At 41.3% G+C, this 21352-nt stretch overlaps 1 protein-coding gene across 1 annotated transcript in view; it reads left to right on the forward strand.

The window, feature by feature from the left end:
* The window catches only part of col4a5 (collagen, type IV, alpha 5 (Alport syndrome)), a 40788-nt gene that overhangs the window by 3081 nt on the left and 16355 nt on the right, over positions 1–21352 (forward strand). Inside the window, exons 2-9 of the mRNA XM_069671838.1 lie at positions 18364–18420; positions 18811–18900; positions 19085–19129; positions 19465–19509; positions 19607–19669; positions 19942–19995; positions 20087–20113; positions 21125–21205. Of these exons, the coding sequence (XP_069527939.1) occupies positions 18364–18420; positions 18811–18900; positions 19085–19129; positions 19465–19509; positions 19607–19669; positions 19942–19995; positions 20087–20113; positions 21125–21205 (462 nt within the window). The remainder of the gene's footprint in view (positions 1–18363; positions 18421–18810; positions 18901–19084; positions 19130–19464; positions 19510–19606; positions 19670–19941; positions 19996–20086; positions 20114–21124; positions 21206–21352) is intronic.

Genomic DNA, 21352 nt, shown 5'->3' on the forward strand with positions numbered 1-21352 from the left:
TTTCTTTTCTTTCCTTTCATTCATCTGTTGCTTAGTTCTTGGGGGAGTTTAATTACCATTTCTTGCAATATTCGGGAGATCTTCCGGTACATTATTTCCAAATCGGTGCATTTTTTTCTCCAAAAGAAGTGTGAGAAATATAAGTGTTCTTTTAGTGGAAGTGTGGCCAGAGTTTAATGCAATAAATATTCAATTTCAGAACAACTTTTATGAGCTAAATCTGATCCTCTAATTCATAAAAGCAGAGCTCAAGCTTCTTCTTTTCTCACCCCCATCCCTCCCTCTCTGTCTCTCCTCCTCCCCTTCCTTGTGTCTGCTCTTGAAGGCAAATTCCACCTTTATCTCACCTGCTCCTTTAACAGACAACAATCAGGACAAACGCTCCCAAGAAGGCTGCACGTAAAGCTCCCATATGCATCCTATTTACCTCCATTATATAGCTGTATAATAATGATGGTTTGTTTGTGTGCGTGTGTGTGTTTCCTGGTGGATCTCACACTGAGGTGTGAATGAGCTGAAGATGCCGTTAGGATTAACAGGCGGACAAAAGTCTACGAGAGCTAACAGCAAATGTTTAGACAGCTAATTACCCCAAACCCGTACACACTCTCCCCCTCCTCATCAGCCTCTTTATTGACCTCCTCACTCACCTTCTTCTTCTGCAGCTTGAAGATGCAGCAAAAGTTTCGGCATTGATAGTATAAGATGATGATAATAGGAGGTGTAGCAGTTGCAGGATTACCCCTTGTTTTAATGCTAGTAGAAGCAGTTAACAGCAGTAGTAGCCTTAAAGGAACAGTGGCTGCAGCACTAGAAGTAGTAGGATAAGTCGAGATGTTGAGTTAGTATGTGGTAGTAAAATGAATAACAGCAGTAGGGGTATATTAGTGGTTCAGAAGCAATAGCTGAGGTAGTAGTTGTATGACGAGGAGTTGTGGCAGTTGCAGGAGTACCACTTGTTTTAAAACTTATAGTATTGGTAGAAGTATGTACTGGTAGAATGAGAAACCATGCAAGCTAAAGTTGCAGTAGTAGTAGTAGTAGTAGTCGGACTAGTATTGGCTAAATTAGGAGTCATTTCCGTCGCACAGTAATATCAGTAGAACTACCAGCGGTATTCAGAGAAGAGGTCGTAATATCAGCAACAGTACTGGTGGAAATATCACAAGTGGCAGTCGTAATCTCTGCATTGGCAGAAGCAGCAGTCGCATTAGAGGTACACAGAATTGGATTGTAGTAGATAGTTATAGTAGTGGTAGTATCCAACAGTAATAGTAGTCATTGTCTCAGTTGAAGCACTGGCACCAGTTGTAGTAGTAGTAGGAGTACTGGTAGAGGGAGTAGCAGCAGCATTAGCAGTACCAACACTAGTAGTGGTCTTACCAGTAGCAGTAGCCGTAGTTGTAGTAGTGGTAGTAGAAGTAGTATCATTAGTATCAACAGTAGTGTCGGTCCCAGTAGTAGCAGTAGTAGTGGTAGTAGAGGGAGTAGTAGCAGCATTAGCAGTACCAACACTAGTAGTGGTCTTAGCAGTAGCAGTAGCCATAGTTGTAATAGTGGTAGTAGAGAGAGTAGGAGCGGTATCCTCAGTACCAACAGTAGTAGTGTTGGTCCCAGTAGTAGCAGTAGTTGTTGTAGTCCTAGTACAGCAGGAAGTAGTTAAGCAGTACCAGCGGTGGTCATTGGGGTCCCAGCGTGAGCAACAGCAGTAGTTGTAGAAGTAGGAGTTGGGATAGTATGAGCAATATCAACAGTATTAGTGGTCTCAGAAGCAGTAGTAGCAGTAGTAGAACTAGGAGTACTAGTAGTATAGCATTAGCAATTGTAGCAGTAGTCCCAACAGGAGTTTAGCCACAGTAGCATAAGTAGTAGCAGCAGTTGTAGTTGTAGTAGCACCATAGGTACTAGCTGTGCATTTAGGCCAAGCTTTGGTAGGCTTATCTGTTTGAATAGTAGAGTATGAGTGTAACTCCAGAAGTAATATTTGTAGCACCGATAGTCCAAGAAAGAGCAGTAAACATATCGGTAAAAGTACTTTACTGAGCTTAAAGAACTCTGTTGGTTCCCACTTGGGTTCTAATCTAACTTAATCTCTTTGCACAACATATCGCTTTCTGTCACTTACACTCGAACCCTATTCTCACCCCTTTTGCCCTCCCTTCCTCCCCCATTCAGCGTAACGAGGAGGGTAAACATGGTGTATTTGTTGGAGACTTCTTCATTTACTCCATCCATCACTGTTTGGTTTGAGGCTTAAAAGGTCAAACACCTTCCATCGATCCATCCATCCATTCATCCATCCATCCATCCATTCATCCATCCATCCATCCATCCATCCATCCATCCAATCTATCAATCGATCTATCTAAAGTTGTGTTAGATGATGGTTTCCCACATGACAACAGCAGTCTACGTGCTTCATATGATGGACTTAAAGTTTCTTGAACTCTCTCTGGGGGTCAGGCGTCTGCGCTCTTGAGGGTTAAACGTCGGTCACTTAAAGGTTTGAGCAACCTTCCTTTGAAGAGCCCTGGTAATATCCAGATTAAAGCAGAGGCCTCTGTGGATTTGGGTTAAATTCAGTTACAGATTAAGGTTAAAAAGACTTAGTTGGAATCTCTGAACGTATGCTAACTGACCCCTGACACCCTATTGTTCTTGAACAAACAGTTTGCCAGTATATTAAGTCATTATGTTGAGCTTCATGCTTCATTCCTGTCTGTAAGCCTTTGATAGATTAGACATAAAACATCACTAGTTTTCTTACAGCCATTACAACTGCCAAACATACATCTTACCAGTAGGGACAGACCAATTTGCCATTTTTAGTCATGGTACCAATACTTGCTGATACCAAGTAGCAATCTGATACCAGAGTAACCTGTACACTTGACTGTGTTCAAGAGACAGGGATCATTCTTTTATGTGTGAAGCACCTAAACATTGCTTTCCTAGCTTTGTAAAAGAAACAGTAACCGCTTTCCAGATATTACGAGTTCACACTCACTCACCTTGTTGGCCTAGCAAGCGTGAAAAACATCCAGATAGCTGTCACTTTAGCTTCTTATGTGCTGATGTGCTAGCTCCCTGCTTCTTCTTTGGAGCAAAATAGCTTCCTGGTGCATTTATACACTTTGTGCATAAGCATAGAAGTAAGCATTCTTTGGCTTGTCCAACGGCGACAACAGAAGGTTGCATCACAGGTGGTTTCAGTTGGCGTTGTCTGCTCTTCACAGAGGGCAGTAATGCAGGTATAATGAAGAAGATGTAGAAGTCACCCCAAAAAACCACTAACTAGAGAGGCACCCAGAGTTCACAGACCTCTGCCAAGGCCTTATTGGTGAGTCGATTACGGATTTGCTTCAAAATTTAATGCGTTCTTCCTTGGCCCATTCTGCAACCTTCCACCAAGTTTCATGAAATTCAGGCCAGTAGTTTGTCTTGATCCCTGCTGACAAACAGGCAAACAAACAACACCAAAAACTTTCTTAGCTGTGGTATTAATGAATTATGAAAAATAGATTTTCCAGAAGTAAAGACTTCAACAACAACAAATGATTTGACAAGTGTTGGCCTGGTTAACTTGCCTGACTCCAGCACACAGTTAGTCTAGTCTGAGCTAGTCAGCTGTCCAATCCAAACCATCTGAACAATGTTACTTTTGCAGCTCAAGTGAAACTTTTATTGGATAATCTTGAATTCTTTTATCAAATGGATCTCCAGAATTGTAAGGTAGTCCTGCTGAGTTTGATTCTTGTAGAATAACACTTTAAATGAATGATAAATAAACTTTTTGTAAGGCGTCCAAAGCTGGATATAAGCTTCCCGCATACGGGCGTCTGTATCTGTTTCATCTTGTTCATCTTGTCTGACTCATATTTTTTTCTTTGATCCGTTTACACTTGTTTAAGAGAGAGCTGCGTATCGCTTTGCAAGATTTGGTTCAGTGATCGGTTTTTGGTGACGACCCTGACCTGGATTTTCTGCCATGTGTTTTATGGTTTTTTAGCATTTTGGCTTACTGTTATGCTGTGATCATGTGCTGGTGGGAGAGTCAGACATCTGGAGTTGTCACCTTTTTAGTATGAGACATGCGCTATTGGACCCAAACCGGAAAATTAACAAGGAACAAATAAAGCAGTGCGCAGGCGGTAGCTGTGGGAGTTTAGATTTTTCTCTTGTGTTTTCTAGTTTAACAACCAGTTTGCACAGAAGTCCTGCATACATTTTAAACCTGGAAGAGATAGTTCAGGTCAAACATTGGCTTTAGAAGTAGGACAGAATGGTTCTCTTCTTATGTGCAACTTTATCCGAGCTTCCTTGTAGTCTGTGTGTGTGTGCTTGTGTGTGTGGCTGCGATCCAGTGGGCTACCTGTCAAGTCCACCTACACAGAGCGGTCACAAGACATGCTGTCCTCCCTTTCTTCTTATGTTTTCCTGACCTCCTTTAGCTGAAAGAACATCATCCCTTTCTTTCTTTTTCACAGGGAAAGGGAAAGTTTACTTCCCGAATGACTCGTGTTGAAGGAACAGTCATAGAGCTAAAATAAGTTGGACTAAAGTGGAGCAAGCAGATTTTACATCCCAACAGGAGCATTTATTGTTTTGCATTCTTTCCCCCTGAAAAAAGGAAGGGAGGGAGAGGAGTTTTAATCTGAGATCAGGAGGTGACCTTGATCTACAGATGTCTACTTCTTTCCCTCCTACCTGATTAAACTACAGGTATGAGTAAACAGCTGTGTGTTTTACAGCTTCCCTGAGAGCAAACTGAAGTTAACGTATTCACAAATATCAGTGAATGAAGTCGACCTGAGCTGACTCGTCTCATCTTCATATCATTCAACACCCTTTTTATTACTGTCTGTCATGCAACCAGTTAGAGACGCCCCTTATTTCTGCTGTCTTGTTTCCATTTACTTTAATATCCCTCCTTAAAGAATTGTGTGGTAACATCGCGAACATAGAAGTGAACTAGATTTTATCCCAATTACCCATTGATCACCCATTCGCACCTTGTCTCGGCCTCCATCTATCCACTAGCGAGAACGATGGCGAGAAGGGATAACACTACATACTCTCATGGTGCCATAACAGAGACACAGCAGCTTAATGTTCTTAACATGTCGTCTGCGGCTGCCTATAGACGGAAGAATTAAGTCTTCAGTAAAGCCAAAAGCTGTTTTGACTGCTTCGTGTCATGCAACCAAACTCACACACACACCACCACTCATACGAGCCTGAATCAACCTCAGATAGTGTGGGAGGGCGTCTGGTTCTCTCTTCTTCTCTCCCTCTCTACTTTTAATGCTCTCTCTTTCATTTTCTGGCACCTGTTTCTTTCATCACACTACTGAAGAGGAAACAGGGCTTCCCCAAAAACCACATGGGGAAAACAAGAGGGCCAGTGGTATGAGTGAGTGTGTTTGTGTGTGGCTACTCTTTCTCTACATATTTCAGTGTAGAGTTACCACATTACCTTTAATATACTTGTCCAGACGGAGTCATTTCAAAGTAAAGGACCCGCTATACGCTAATATTTGATCTCCAGCTCTCCTTCAGTCCTTAAACGTTTGAGGTATGTTTGGCCTTTCCTGACAGGGACCTCATGTGGCCAAAAGAGTTATGACTCTTGTCTCTCAGGAGCAAAAAGGATAATAAAGTGATGTTGTTGTAGCAATATTCATGACCTGTTTCCCACCAACATTAGACTTGTTTTTACCTATGACCATGGCTTCCCTCTGACTTTTAACCTGCATTACTTAATTTTGCCACCACCAATAAATGCGCAACCTCTGTAAACATTCAAATAATACCAGTCACAATAGCGAAACTAAATAAACAATAAATAAATAAATCAGTGCATTTGTCAGAAGGGAACATCCCTAAATTGGTTCCAGTTATACCTGGAAAATAGAACTCTTTCTTTCAGTGTGAGGAATACTTCTTCCTCATCGACCCTCTTTACTTGTGGTGTTCCTCAGGGCTCTATCCTGGATCCTCTTTTCTTTTCTCTTTATATGCTTCCGGGAGGTCCTGTGATAAGAAATCATGGCATCTCGGTTCTTTATTTTGGCAGACGATACCTGACTATATCTCACGTTAAAATGCCACAGCCCGTGTTGGATAAAATAGATTTAGTCTCAGAACTTTCTGAAGCTTGGAAGTTTGGCCCTCCCAAATCCAACGGCCTACTGGGACGGCAGCTCGACCCTCTCTGTCCTTAGTTAAACCATGTTCAAAAAACTTTTTCCTGATTTTCCTCTTTCCTTCACTCTCACTTTTTCAAGTGTGTTCATACCTTTTTTAAATTTCTGTCTTTACCTCTCTCACACTCTGTCTCCTTTTTTCCCTTCTCTCACATTTCCTTCCTCTACATCAGATCCAATCCTCATATCTTGTACTGTACATACAGTGGTCACGAATAGTGTTTGTACCTTAAACGAAGTGGCACACTGTGTTTCAGTGAGCGTGTGTGTGTGTGTGTGTGTGATGCTCAGGTGGAGCCTGGTCTTAGTTAATCCCAGGTCAGTGTGGTGGCTGGTATGCGACTAAGCCGTTAGCATGCAGTCGAAGGATAATGTAGAGCAAGGTGCGTGCCCGTGTGTGTGGGGTTGAGGTCTCTGTTGGAGCATTTTTCACATTGCTGAGTGACACAGAGGAAGAAGGAGACAAAATCACAGATCAAGCGGTTGTTTATTGTTATTATTAGAATCTTTTTCTTCTTCTCTCTCTTATTTTATCCTTCTTCCATTTATCAGTAGTGACTTTTTTGGAGTTTTTAGGTACAAATGGTTTATTAAGGAACAGGTCTGTGTTTGGTTCATGTCTGTACCTCATTTGTGATGTAACCTTTAGTGTCTTTTTTCATTAAAGTGTCTTAATTAAGTCTTACAGATCAGCTTCGGTGCAATTTTTATGGATTTTCTAAGATTCAGAACCTTGTAGAAATATATTAACCATTCTTTCTTAGCAAAATCCTTCATTTTTGGGGGGATTTTGGTTGGGCTCATATATTCAGTTTTTTCTTTTAATTAGTTGCCTGTTTGTCTGTGATTGATTGGGGGTAAAATGGCAAGTTTTAGTGAAGATGGAGCCTCTTTGGAAAGCAACATTTCCCTTCTGTATCCTAACTTACGGGTGTTTTTGTGCGTACAAACATTTTCCGATGTAGTGCAATACAGAGAGAAATCTAAAATATGAAGACACAGCATGCCTTAGATTTGGTTGCTTGTGTGTGTATGTGTGTGTGCGTGTGTTTGTGCATGTTAGCCCTGAATGCCCTGCATTCCTTGACCCCTACAGACACCGGCGATCAGAATGGGAAATATCAGACATCAGTCACAGCACAGAGAGAGAGGGGAACATTGTTTCCACTTTTCTGCTGCAAATCAGATGTGTCTGTTCTCATTAGAGGCTGTTTAAGTTTTGAATATTTAAGTGAAATGTGGGCAGAGCAGGAGCCTGCTGGGACCTGCCTCTCCACCAGATCAGACACTGGGGAGGACCTGGAGGAGCAAGAGAGAGCATGTTCAGCTATCAAACCGCTGCTAGACACACAGTCAGCAACTAAGATGTACCTCATCAGCATAAAAAGTCATTTGTACGTTTATTAGAAAGCTAGTTTTTTGTACGACTTTTTAATGCTTGAGTGTTTTGTCTCGAGAGGCTGAGATGCTTTTCATCATTTTACCTGCTTGCTTCTTACTGTCACTACCGCCCTCTTGTGGTGAAAACATGAAGCTGCAGGAGGACAGATGCATGCAAAGTATGTGGACCTTCCTGCTCCATTAATACTTAAAGTTTGGGAAATACTGAATAGAAATAAATTGGATATATTTGAGACCACTTTTTTCGTCTGGATCTGCTCGGAGCTCATAACAAACCCTTTCCACCTCACAGTCTCGCCGCATACGTATCAGGACATCCCTCGCTATCTTGTTTTGTCTACAGCAGAGGCCTCTGGGTAAATATTAAGATTACAGTGAGGCTCATCCAAACAGTGATGCACCTCAAGCATGCAGGTTTGCTGTGATTGATAAATGGAAGACGGGAGCAGTTTACTGTTAGCATAAAGGTTTATACACACGTCTAACACTTATGGTAAAAGACTGATACGTTTATAGCAGAACAGGGTCATTTATTTTCCTGAAATCTCCTCAAGTTGCGGATAAGTTGTGTACAGTACAGGAGCATGGTTTGAGAGGTACAGCTGGACATACTTCCAGGTCCTTATGAGACGAAGATTGAGACTAAAGTTAACAAGATTTAAACCCTGACTTTGAACAGCTCAGGGATTTCTTTAAACATAGACTCATTTGTTCGTGGTTGTATGAAACACACCCTTTTGCTCCTCACTGTTTGAAGGCCAAAGAAAGAACAATGTGGACCACACAGACGTTTCTGTTTTGGAAGTTTCTGACGGTGAACCTGAATGCATCCTTAAATCGTCTTATCAGAGAGATTTCAAAGCATATTTAGAAAGTTAAGGCCCAAATCTCTTCCTCTTTCTTTCTCCTTTTCATTTTGCTTCCCTCCTTGCATCCTCTCTCCTCCTCACCGCGTGTCCCCAGGCTGCACATATCCAGGCATTCAGCTGGCAGGCCGCCGCTCCCCTCTCTAATTTCTTGTTGCCCGTAGCTACAGCACACCGTGCCAAGTGGTGATGTATGTGCAGCGATGAGAAAAAGGTAGAGGGGCATGTTTGAACCTGTGTTAGGCAGGGCCGGGCCAGGCTGGGCTGGGCTAGGTGAGGCTATAGACCAGGGTGGGTTTACATCTCTCCCAGTGGAAGGAATTCAACCCCCCCGCTTACAAGATCCACGTGAGGACATTTCTGGAACAAACGCTGATAGATACAGCAGTGGATGTTAGCATTTTCTGCACAGCTTATTAGGTTTGCTTACACCTGCAGATTTCACTTACTGTGACCATTTTCTAGAAGAAATATAAGCTTGAATTAAACTGTTTAAGCGTATGTATTTATATAAGAAGTTAAAGTGAAGTGATGAAGTGAGAAAATACCAACGTTTAGAATAAACTTGACGCCTAATGATGCTAATATTTACCATAAAATATATGAATTATATGTTTTCTTCACCTTCTCTGCAGCAGTTGCTCTTCAGACACACTTTCTGAAACGACTGAAGGGAACAAACCAAAGTAAAGTTTAGATTTCTGCTGCCTTAAAGGGCCAGTTCACCGATTTTCACTCTGACTCCCATCATGCTATTATGGGGAGCTAACGCCATTATGGTAGAAAAAATGCAATTTCTCTCTGTGCCTTTGAAGGACGCTATCTGCTTCTCCAATGGGCCCTGGAAAACCTGTGAGGGAGCTCGCTAAACTACACTTCCTTAATCTAGGATGCCCGCCTCCGATGTATATGTATGTAGATGACCGGTATATTCTCGTCGTATTTCGGATTCTGTACCGCTCTGAGCCATCGCCTGCAGAGAAACGGTAGTATTTCACTCCAATGTCTCTCGCTGGGCCGTTCCTTTCAGAGGGAGGGGCGCAAAGCACGCTGGGTGTTGTAGGAATGTAGAATGGGCGAAACCACGAGCTGTTTGTACAACTTTCTCCAAAGCTCTGCGCCAATTTCAAATATTATTGCTTCTATCGATTACAGAGAACACCAGCTTTGACTGACAGCAGCTTTTTCCTGGGGCGAACCGCTCCTTTAAGAAGAGTTTGTATATTTTTAAGCATTGCCCTTGTTAAACATTGTTTAAGTCATATAAGTCAATGTAGAAGAATCATTGATTCTTGCAAATGATCACCTGCTTGTTCTCCACATAGTTAGCATTCTCCTTTTTGTTGTTTGACCTAGCTAGCTAGCTATCTTATTACATTAACTTAGCTACTGATTTGCTTACAAAACACAAATTTAACTCAGGTTGGTGCGCTGTACAGCAGAACAACGTTTCAGGTTGGTTTGAAACATTCACAGTAATAGAAAGTTAAAGTTAGCTTAGCATCAGTTGCAGCTCCTCTTCTTTCTTTATTCCAGACACTTTTTCTTCTTAGTCCAAATCTTATGCTTACATTTCCCAAAATGCAACACCAAATGCTGACAGGGATTCAAGTGTTGTTGTTTTTTGCTAGTAGCGGCTAATGTAGCCTCAAGCCTTTAGCCTCTAACAGATATGAAGGATTTTTTTTATTTTCAAACTTTTGGTTTTTATACCCCAACTGACGCTGACTCTAGTGACATCACTTAAGGCCAACTTTTCACACTGGAGCCAGCATAGACTGGATGTTGTAGTGCTTCCAAAGTATAGCAAAAAAATATTCCCGTAAAGGGTTTAATTTAGCACAAAGTGACGTTTCGAGCCAACATGCTCTTCTTCAGACTAGTGCTTCCAAAGACCTTGAAACAGTCTTCTGTGTGTGAAATCGAGTTTAAGGAGTCCAACTTTCTTCATGGTGTTTTGTTTATTAGCGATAAAGTGGTGTGAAACCAACTCATCAGGATTCTGTTCCCATAGGTACGCAGGACGTTAGTGATGCAAACACCTGGTGTGTGTGTGTGTGTGTGTGAGTCTGTGTGTGTTTACCTCTCCTGCAGGGCTTGTTTAGATGAAGTCTTATCTGGGTGGAAGTTTTAGGAATTCCAAACACTCCTGAGAAAGTGCGTTTGTGAAAGAGAGAGAAGTCTGACTCTCGGTTGGCTTCTTAAAGTAACATCATGGTGCAGAGTGTAAGCAGACGTACATACGTCCTTTTTAAATGAGCTGGAGCAAGAGTCAGACAACTAATCCATCCACGAGTAGAGGTGGAAAAGATGAAAACACTGCAGCTAAAGTGAACTGCTTTCACATAAGATTGAGTCAGGAGGTGGTGCAGAGATGGAGGTCACCTGCTGGAGCCTCAGAGCCCTTAAGTGCTCTCCCTGCAGGTATCTCTCAGTGGGAGGTCGCAGGGGTCAACATTCATTAGAGCAAATGAAAAGAGAAGAGAGGAGAGAAAATTACGCTCAGAAGAAAGAGAATTCCCCAGAATATCAATGGAATTCCTGGACCGGCATGAAAAGCATGTGTGTGTGTGTGTGTGTGTGACATGGGGTCCTCTAATCGGGGGGTCTTCCTCTTCCAAAGAGCCGGTTAGTCAAAACACACATGGTTGGATTTTTGTCCAAAGTGAAAATATTTAGTTTGGTTGTGGCTCTCGGGGTGTCAGCACCTTGAAGTAGTCAAAGTCCAGCCGCGATGAAAGGGATCAACGGTTTGAAGCAGGGGCTCGGGGCCTGGAGTGCCACCCTCCAGAGCAGGATAAACACACACATACACACTTTAAACACAAGATATTTAACACGTGAAGTAGATCCCACAAACAGATGCTGAGCTATGAAATGAAACCATTACAGTCACCTCAAACTCTCGTTGTCAACAAGTTGTCAGCGGAGAGGCTTTTCCAAATTCTGTTAGTAACTCTGACATAGTTTGCCATGTTCAACAAGTCCTCAAAAGTCCTTGGTACTTGTAGAACCATGACTGTAGACTTTATAGACTATAGACTGCACAGTAGAGATCGGCGGCCCCTTCCGCTAACCAAAACACACACTTAACTTACCGAGAAACACAGCAAAGATCCGCACGTCGCTGTATTTAACAACAGAACAGCTTCTTGTGTCGGTCTGAAGCAGATTTTCACGCTTATGGAAAGTTCAATGACCGTAGTGTTAGTGTTAGTTACGTCTCCTCTCGCTGTTCCTCCTTTACTCTGCTACTCGGGAACAGAACGGCTGCAGGAGCCCGATTTGTCAACAGAGCTGTCAATCATGAGGTCACACCCCCTTTTTACAGCATCATATAACTAATTAGAAGTAAACTTGTCAGAAAAATTAACACTAGGACATAAATCAGCATGATAAGAACTAACTATAATGACAGCAACCATGTTTGAGAAAAATGTGTTTTGATTTTAGTTTTAATCATGTCCCATCTGTTAACATGGAGGAGGCGGGTTTTATGACCTATACTGCAGCCAGTCAGCAGGGGGCGATAGAGAGGGTTTGGCTTCTCTTTAAGGGAGCTGCCATCTTTTTATACAGTCTGTAGTGTAGAAGATCGTGTTTTGGGTTTAAATGTTAGTCACACAACTTAGTTAGGTATATACATCAAGTAGAAAACTTCAGTACATCACGGAAGTACCTCAATGTAGACTTGTGGTCCAGCCACTCAGGACAGGAATCCCGGTCTTGTAGGTTAAGTCTTGAAATTTTTGTTTTGTTCGATATAAAAAGTTTACTGACTTCCTCCTTTGTGCACGTCATTGATACTACGCCAACTAGAGGTCACTCCCCCGGCCTACACACCATATTGGAACTGGCTGTCACTCTGCTGATGTAGATAAAAAAATCTGAATTACAACCAAATTTGAATCATAAAATTGGAGAATATTCCGACTTAAGTAAATGTGTGGGTTGTGTGATTATAGCAGTACGCTTTGTGTGTGTGTGTGTGTCAGTGATTTGGATCACTCGTGAACATGCTGTTTCTAGTTGTTTCAGGTTGCGGTTACTGACTGCTGAGCTGTCATCACTGCTGGAAAGTTATAAATTGCGGTCAAATTGGGAGTTTCACACATCCTCAGTGTGTTTGTGTTTAATAATGTTCAAAAAGAAAGAAAAACACTCCTCGTTTCTCACTTTGAAACTGCGTGTGCTGTTAATGAGAGTGTTTATTTACCATATACGTGTGTGTTTGTTTCTATACTGCATATGTGTGTGTGTTATTCAGGGCAGGGCGGTGTGTATAGGTGTCTAATCATCAGTCTTTGATGAGCGGGGGAATTCCAGTCTCGCCAGTCTAATCCCCGGTTGCATGCCTTCCGCTCGCTCCCCTCCTCCTCCTCCTTACCCCACCCACCCTCACCTGGCTCACCTCTTCATCACTCTGTAGACACCTAGCTTGTTTTGGTACAAAAATCAGCCCTTGAGATCCAGCTTTGCACCTTCAGGACAGATTGTCATCTGTTTTGGCTTGCCGTGTTCCTGGAGGTAGCATTTAGCATAACTTAGCATGTTAGATAAACAAAGCTATTAAGTTGATAACATATTTCAAAGCCAAATGATACTTATACAGTGCGGTAAGTTGTGTTTTTCTCACTTCTTTGAGACAGTTTACACAATTAAACTTGATAAAAAAGTGTTAAAAGGTTAGCTTAAAGATTAGCTTTGAGAGAGTTAGCTTAGAGCTAATTTGCAGTCTAGCTGGTCACATTTAAGACTCTTGAGGATCAATCAGATGTGGGCATGTAACACTACATTATTCAGTGTTATGTACTCACACCATCATAAGATGAGTCAGCTGAATTGTCAGCTAGCTGCTATATGGCTAAATCTCTTTTCTCAATTGATGTTTTCTGTTCTTTCTGCTACTTTTATGTGCTGCAGTACCTACTAGCAACAACAAAAACTAATTCTGCTTGATATGATGTTTAAAAAACAGAATGATTGAGCAAAATGGCCCCCCCAAAAAGAGCTCTTAGTAATGAAGTCACAGAGGTTAGCTTAGTGGCTTTAGCTTCAGTAATGTGTTGTTTTTCAGACTGAAAAAGAAAGTGTGGTTGTCACGAGAAAGAAATATTGGTAGAAATGACAAAATATGACCCCAGCTACCTTCTTTGAACATGTAAACCGAATATTTTTTCTGCCAACATCCGAACACGTACCTTTTTCTATTACACTGCTTCGCTAGCTAGCTATGCGACCCTCAAGCTAGCGGTCAAGTTTTGTTAGCCAGTAACCTAAAAATAAGTCTAGTTAGCTTAATTTGAAGTTGAGGCATCGAAAATATTTTGCAGGAAGAGAAAAGAGAGGGATTTTGATATAAATGCTGAACAACAATTAATTTGAACATTCATTAAGCGTGTAACAAGGGAGATGTAAACAACTGACGAATGGGCATTGGATTTATTTCAGCGTGTCTTAAATTTTGCCCCATCTTATCAACTTTCGACCATAAAATCAGCCTGATGTGAGCTAAAATCTAGGACACTTATCGGGTCATTCACTGCCTCGTCTTGACCTCAAGCTGTACATGCTGAACCTTCATCCCTTGTCAACTCCTCCCTGCAGTCAACTCCAGAGGTGCTGAGTCGGTACAAGCCCGGCTTTACCTCCCATCAACTCTATCGCCGGGTTGGCGTGATGGAAAGTGGGGCGGAGGTGAGGAGAGATGATGGAGGGAGCTAAAAGACACAGAGAGGCAGATACAGACAGAGAGTGGAGCAAATATCTGCAGCTCACTGACCTTTCTAAGTGGATTACATGCCCCGACAGTGCTGCGGGGGTAAAAGAGAGGGACCGAACATTACAGAGAGAGGCAGAGATGCGATCAGTTCATTTTATCTCATCGCGTTTTACCCCAAAGGGCAACTAATTGGCAGGAAATCAAATACCTCATTATGCTGTGCAACACCTCAGCCTGCAGGTAATAAAATAAGACGCGCTATAGGATTCCTTCAAATCAACCAAACATGAAGCATGCACACTGTGGAACATTTCACTGGCATATTATAGATTAATAATGTTGTATAATTGATAAATGATGTAATAATACGGGTTGTGTCATCATTCAGCCTTTGATATCACTGCTATCACCTCCTGATGGGGTCAAAACGGTCTTTAATCTATGACACAGGGGGTCAGGAGATATATCTGAGGGGTCATGAGAGTATAAAGAGGACAGGAAAGCCGAAAATACACAAAATGCTGTTATAAAATAGAGATGACAGGAAACAATGGGAGCCGCTTTATCGTCATATTTAGTTATTTTAAAGATATGTTCAAGTTTTAATTGGAAATTTGTAAAGTTAGGAGCACAAATAAGCCAAAAAAGAATCATTTTAACAGATTAACGGACATTTTCAACCCCATTAGAGACCATTTATTTAATTTATTCAATTTAAATATTTCATAGTAAAACATAAGGCCAGCAGATTGAACAAACTATGTTGATACAATATTATGAAGTGGAAAAAAATTATAATTTTAATGTAATAAAATATATTCTAATAGGTTCAAACTGCAAAATAAGCATTTGCGGTCAATTTTAGGGACATGTTTTACTATTTGTAATCTCTTTCTTATCTAATCTAATTTCTTAATAGTCCGCCAGTTGTTGAGTGCGAGATGAGAGGTTTGCTTGGATATGATGTGAAACAGGTAAATTGGAAATGTTATTTCTTCCATTAAAATAGCTTAAAATCAAGATGCTCCACACTTTTATTCCTTTGTAGATGGGTCCTGCTTTTTTTTTGACAGAATTTTATGTTCCTAAAAGTATTGTTCTTGTCCTATAAGTAAAATGTTTTTAACCAGGTTTCAGTTATGTTTAAGGTGACTTTAAAGACACAAACAGAGCTCAGTATTTGAGAGGAAAACGTGCTTTAGTGTGTCAATAAAGCTGCTTGTTTGAATCCCTAAAGAGCTGCCACAATCCTGCCCTGACTCCTTAAACCACAAGTGCTAATGTGCAAGGCACAGGTTTAAGAACTCCAGGGTTTTACAGCCTTATTAACAGCTTTTTATATATATATATAAAAAAAAGAGGGAATAGAGTAGAGATGACATGAGAACAGATGGATGGAGAGAGAGAGAGCGAGAGAGAGAGGGATGGAGGTGAAGCGAGTGGAGCTGCAGGCCAGGGCGTGGGAGAGCAGACTGCATTGAGCTGAAGCAGACCAGAGACTAATCTGGAGATTCAGGGCTTGTAAAAACACCTCCACACACACACACACACACACACACACACACACACACACACACTTGACTACCCATGTGCAAATGTATTCAGACATGTATGCGTGTGTCTGTGTGTGTGCGTGTGTGTTGGCGACCCCTCCACCCTCCAGACCTGATAACAGTCTGCACACGTTTTGTGTTTGCTGCCAACATGCGACACTCTGCCGATCTTTTAATCCAAATCTCCTGACTTCACTGACATGTTTTCAGTGGGAATCGAACCCTCGACCCCGGCTGTGAATAGTGCCTTGCTCATGAGCTTTGCAGTTGAACAGATAAGCCGCTTCGTGCGGGCAGCGCTGTGACTCTATCAGACCTGAGATCGGTGCGGTGAGAGAGGATTTAACAGCCTGTCAGTGTGTGGTTAACACCTGGTTTAAAACACACTACTGCGCACGCACAAAGACACACACACACAGGAATGTGTCACACATAATGTATAGACACACATGTAAGCTCTTTCTTTACATATACAGTATACAGTATAGTGTAGACAAGCACTGACCACGTGTGGAGCTTTTAAAACGGTTTACAGACACGTCACTTTAGTATGTAATAAAATGTGTTTGATTACAGAAAATCAAATATATTAGCTCATAAAACGTATTAATTATATTATTTATGTCTACTTTCTTTCCAATTAATACATTTAATATTTAACGTGTGAAATATGAGGAAATAATTTAAAGAAAAAACAAATGTTTTGCTTCCCCCCCGATCTGCTCAGAAGAATGTCAGGGCCGCACCTATTTCAAATCGTACATATTAAACACAACAAGCGTTGCCATGGCGACAAAAGCGAACGCGTAAAGCATAAAGTAAAGCCCAGTTCAGCTCAATGACTCGCAATGCAACAGAACAGTTTTAGAATGTTGCAGAGAAAATTGCAGCGGTGTTGCACTGTCACTGTCATCCACTTCTTTGTATAACGATAACAGAAATCCAGCTAGTTAATTCATGCCTAATACTAACGTTATAGTATTAATTAAGGTTATAGTATTAATGCAGAAGTAGTGGGGTGCGTCGTTGCAATGGAGACGGTCAGCTGCGTTGCTTTGATGTGAACGGCCCCGTTTTAGAATGTTTACGATCAGATGTCGAGGGATTCTTTTGGCCGTTGCATCCAGTCTCGTTGCGAATCATTGATCTGAACTGGCCTTAACATGTACAGCCCACGTTCACGCCGTCTCCACCGCTTCTTTCACGGTTTGTTCTTCGTGAGCTTTCAGTAAAAAGTCCAAAAACTGTCGCCAATTCTTCCTGCCCGTGGTCGGCCATGTTTGTTTAATCTAAAGTCTCGTTTGACCGCTAGAGATTTTGCGAGATTTCCAGTGTTGAGAGTCGGACTCTGGTTGTTGCTGAATGAATCTGTTAGTGTGTTTGTGTCGTATTGTTGCTCTCCACACACTATAGGAGTCTCACTTGTTATGGAGCACTTTTATCGAAGTATCCTGTTTAACCGCAGTAAATAATCTGAATACTTCTTCCATCACTCGTTGTTATAACCTCTGTTCAGATGAGGTAACATTGTTTTCAGAGTCAGTGTGGGAGTCGGTCTGTTGTCACCAAACAAATAACCTCCCTGCAATGATCTCACTGTGGGAATCAGCCGGCTGAGACGCCAAACACTGAGCCTCCAGTGTCACAGGTCTGAATCTGACCCATTACCTCCCTCACACCTCTTTTTTTTCCGTCTTTGTCTGAGCTTTAAGACTTCATCAGACTTCTTAAGCTTCCAAAATGAGAGGATCGTCTTATTTTTTTGTGTTTTATACCACTGTGAATATCTTTGTTTGTCACACACAACAAGACATTTGAAGATGTCACCCTGGCGTTTTTAACCATGAAAACCATGAGCACAAACACAGATACGCACAGAAAAATGCTGACTTGTCCGCCTGTCCGTCCTCCTCTCTCGTGCGCTCTCGGCCTCTCCGTCTTTCTCACAACCTGGCTGCCCGGCATGCGTGCAATCGATGCCCGTCTGGCATCCGCTGTGTCAACAAGCCTGGGAAAAGTTAATCAGCAGCCTGGCACTCCCATCGTGCCATTCCTCGCTCCTTCCTCCGCTCTGCTTTAACCCTCTGAAACACGACTTTCTCACTCCGAAAGCACTTCCTGTTAAGAATACACAAGATAAAGTTGTTTTATTTCTGATAAAAGCTGCAATAAATGTTGTTTGGGTCTTGCCGACTCATCATCTCATCATCAAACAAGCTGCAGGGGAAAATCCGCACCTTTCTCCTCCTCTGTGGGAAGAAACGCTGCCTGTAGGCGGCAGAGGTGCAGGAGCATAATGATGGAGCGCCCTCTAGTGGTGCTGGTTGATTAAAGCATGAAACAAGTCTGATCAATCCACTTTCACTGAGAAATATGGACAATGTAAAAATACATTTACCAAGAAAATAACAGTTTTACTTTTATTTCCAAGGGAAAAAAGCAAACGATGTATATGTTTTAGTTCTGATCTAGCAATCTAGCAATTGTCTGTATTTATGTTCTATTATTTTGTGTTTTTGTCGCTTCAAGAGACTCTCACTCTGTGATTGAAATTAATGTTAACAAGACATTTAGCAACAATCATCCTCATCTCTGCGCTTCTTGTCGTCCGACAGGCGTGCCACGGCTGTGTGGGATCCAAATGTGACTGCAGCGGACAAAAAGGCACCAAGGTGGGCAAATACACTCATACACACACACACACACACGTATGCAGGATGTAAATACACAAATACAAAGACTCTTCGTGCCATGCAATAGATCTGGTTTTATTTACTTGTGAAATGGGACTCACCGTGGCCTTAATGTTCCTCTTAGCAGGTGTAATGTAGCAGGTTTTTATATAGTGTTTATACACTCTTTACTTAACACTTTTATCTGCTTATAACTAAATTATAGAGTGTTATAATGCCAAACAAAGAGAGGTTAAGGTGAAGTATTACCGATAATGTAGTGCATAGTGTCATTAAGGAAATAAGTTATTATGTTAGAGGATAAAAAAGCAATAGATTGATAAATAAAGTGTAAGTAAGTAAAATACTCACCTGTGTGTCTGTGTGCAGGGTGAACGGGGTTTCCCAGGTCTCACCGGACAGCCAGGGGTCCCAGGATTCCCCGGACCAGAGGGGCCGATCGGGCCCAGAGGAGAGAAGGTGGGTTACCGGGGATCGATTTGAATGAATTTTACATTTTAACAGTTCAGGTTTTATTTTAACAGAGGAGGGAATTATGGAGAAAAGAAACCTCTAGCGCTAGTTAGAATGAAAGCAAACAGTTTGATATGTTTAAGTTCTTTCTAATCCAGTGTAACGTCTGTGTGTGTGTTCTTCCTCTCAGGGCAGCGATGGGCCTCTAGGACTAGGTGGTCCCAAAGGAATAAGAGTGAGTTTAACCATCTTTTTCTTGTGTATTCTTCTCTGACAAAAAGCAGCGTCAAACTTCACATGAGAAAAAAATCTCATACCAAGAAAAAATCAACAAAGTTTATTTATAAGTCAATATCCTCCATTTTAATCCCATTATTTAGTAAAAGAATTAGTTTGGTGAGAGTCAGTGTGACTTCTCCCAGGCTGTTTTAACACTGAAGAATTCCTGGTTGTAATACCCTCCTCTGGCCACTAGATGTCCACATTATCTCAAACAGAATGAGTGAAGAAGAAACTAAAGCTGAGATTTTATTTGACGTCCTCTGAAGCTTAATATTCTCCTCCTCACAGGGGCCGTCTGGGCTTCCAGGATTTCCAGGAACTCCAGGACTTCCAGTGAGTTTCCCCATCTTCTAAAATCTTACAGGACTTTGACTACAACTCCCAGATAGCAATGTGTGATGTAACTTCCTGTTTACTTCCTGTTTCCCAGGGTCTCCCCGGACAAGACGGCGCCCCAGGACCGAGAGGAGTGCCGGGCTGCAACGGGACAAAGGTAACCAATAAAAAGACTTCTTATTAATGCAATAGTAATAATAATTTAAATAATAATTTTTTTTTTAATTCATCTCTACATCTGGTCTCTTTTTTGTGATTTTTTTGGCAGATTTGTATTTGTCTCACTCTGTAAATCTTCTGTGATACCATGAAATAAACTTTTTATGGGCTTCAACAAACAAAATCACAACTTAAGGTCTAAGAAGCAACTTTTTCTGAGCTATCTTAAAGTGCTGTTTGTTAAACGATGTCTCTTCTTCTTCTTTGCAGGGTGAGAGGGGTTACCCAGGAAGCGGAGGAATCCCCGGACAGCAGGGACTGTCGGTGAGTTTACATCAATGAAGAAGAAACCTGTTTGTTATCAGACGATAATCAATGTTGTCCTTTAACATTGTCCTTCTTCTTCTTCCTGTAGGGTCCACCTGGTCTGCCAGGACCAAAGGTAGGTGCCAGCATCTCTCTATACTGTTACACTGTTAAGTATCATTCTTATTGGTACAAGGAGGTGTATAGAGGTCTAAGTATACAGGTGGTAGAATCAGGTGCAAGCAGTGAAAATAAATCAAATGCTGTGATACAAATTGGCAGATTTTAAAGATTTTAAAAGCATTGTTTTAATAATAACACAATAAAAAATGTAATTAATAGGATGTTATTGAGATTTGAAAATAAAGAGCTGAAGCATTCTGAAGCTCTTTATTTTAATTATGTTGATTATAGATAAGACCTTCTAACTAAAGTTTAGGTGCATTTCTTAATCCGTCTCTTTGCTGCTCAACTGTAACAGTAGCAACAGTAATTCACCTAATGCTCTTATTCTCTTAAAAGCTTAGAACTAAACTGTATTATATCACACTGCACTGTATAAGAGTCCTTCAAAATAAAGTTCCAGGCCCTCGTTTGAAACTTTTCAAGAAGTATAATCTCTGTATTAGTCTCCTTCAAAATAAAGTTCCAGGTAAAATCTCTATATTAGTGTCCTTCAAAATAAAGTTCCAGGCTCTCATTTGAAGCTTTTCAGCAGGTAAAATCTCTGTATTAGTGTCCTTCAAAATAAAGTTCCAGGACCTCGTTTAAAATTCAGCAGGTAAAATCTTCAAATGTTCTTGTGATAGTTTTTGAAGAAGTCTTTATTAAAAAGTGAGCCTTTTTTGTTTTTTGGCTGTATATCAGTTAATTAGGTGTTTTAAACTGCTATTGTTAAAAATCGACAGAACTTGAAGCCTCTTGTAGAATATAAAACTGTCCAGTTTGTGTTGTAGCCACAAGATGGTGCTGTTTATCAAGATTACAAATCTTCCAGATAGACCGCTCCCCCTTTCTAAAGATAATCAAGACCTGAGTCAGTGTCAGATTCTTTTTGTGAAATGACAAACTTCAAAGTTTCTTCCTCTCCTTCACATGCACGTGACATTTCCTGTCTAACAGTTTCCTCTGGTTGTTTCCTCTTCAGGGAGACCCCGGTGATGTGATCTCCACCAACCGCTTTGGAGAGAAAGGATCAGTGGGTCTGCCCGGGTTACCAGGAGTTCCTGTGAGTTTTTGCGTGTTTTAACATCCTAAATGTATTCAAACTTTACTTTGAAGTCTACTGGATATCCCAAAGTTTATAAAGACACCAACTGTATGGGGTAAACATCTCAAGCCTTCAAATAAAGACTCATTTTACATGAATGAAGGT

Source organism: Semicossyphus pulcher, unplaced genomic scaffold, assembly GCF_022749685.1.
Source record: "Semicossyphus pulcher isolate SPU_LCO1_2020_fin unplaced genomic scaffold, fSemPul1.0.p SCAF_21, whole genome shotgun sequence".
Lineage (NCBI taxonomy): Eukaryota > Metazoa > Chordata > Actinopteri > Labriformes > Labridae > Semicossyphus > Semicossyphus pulcher.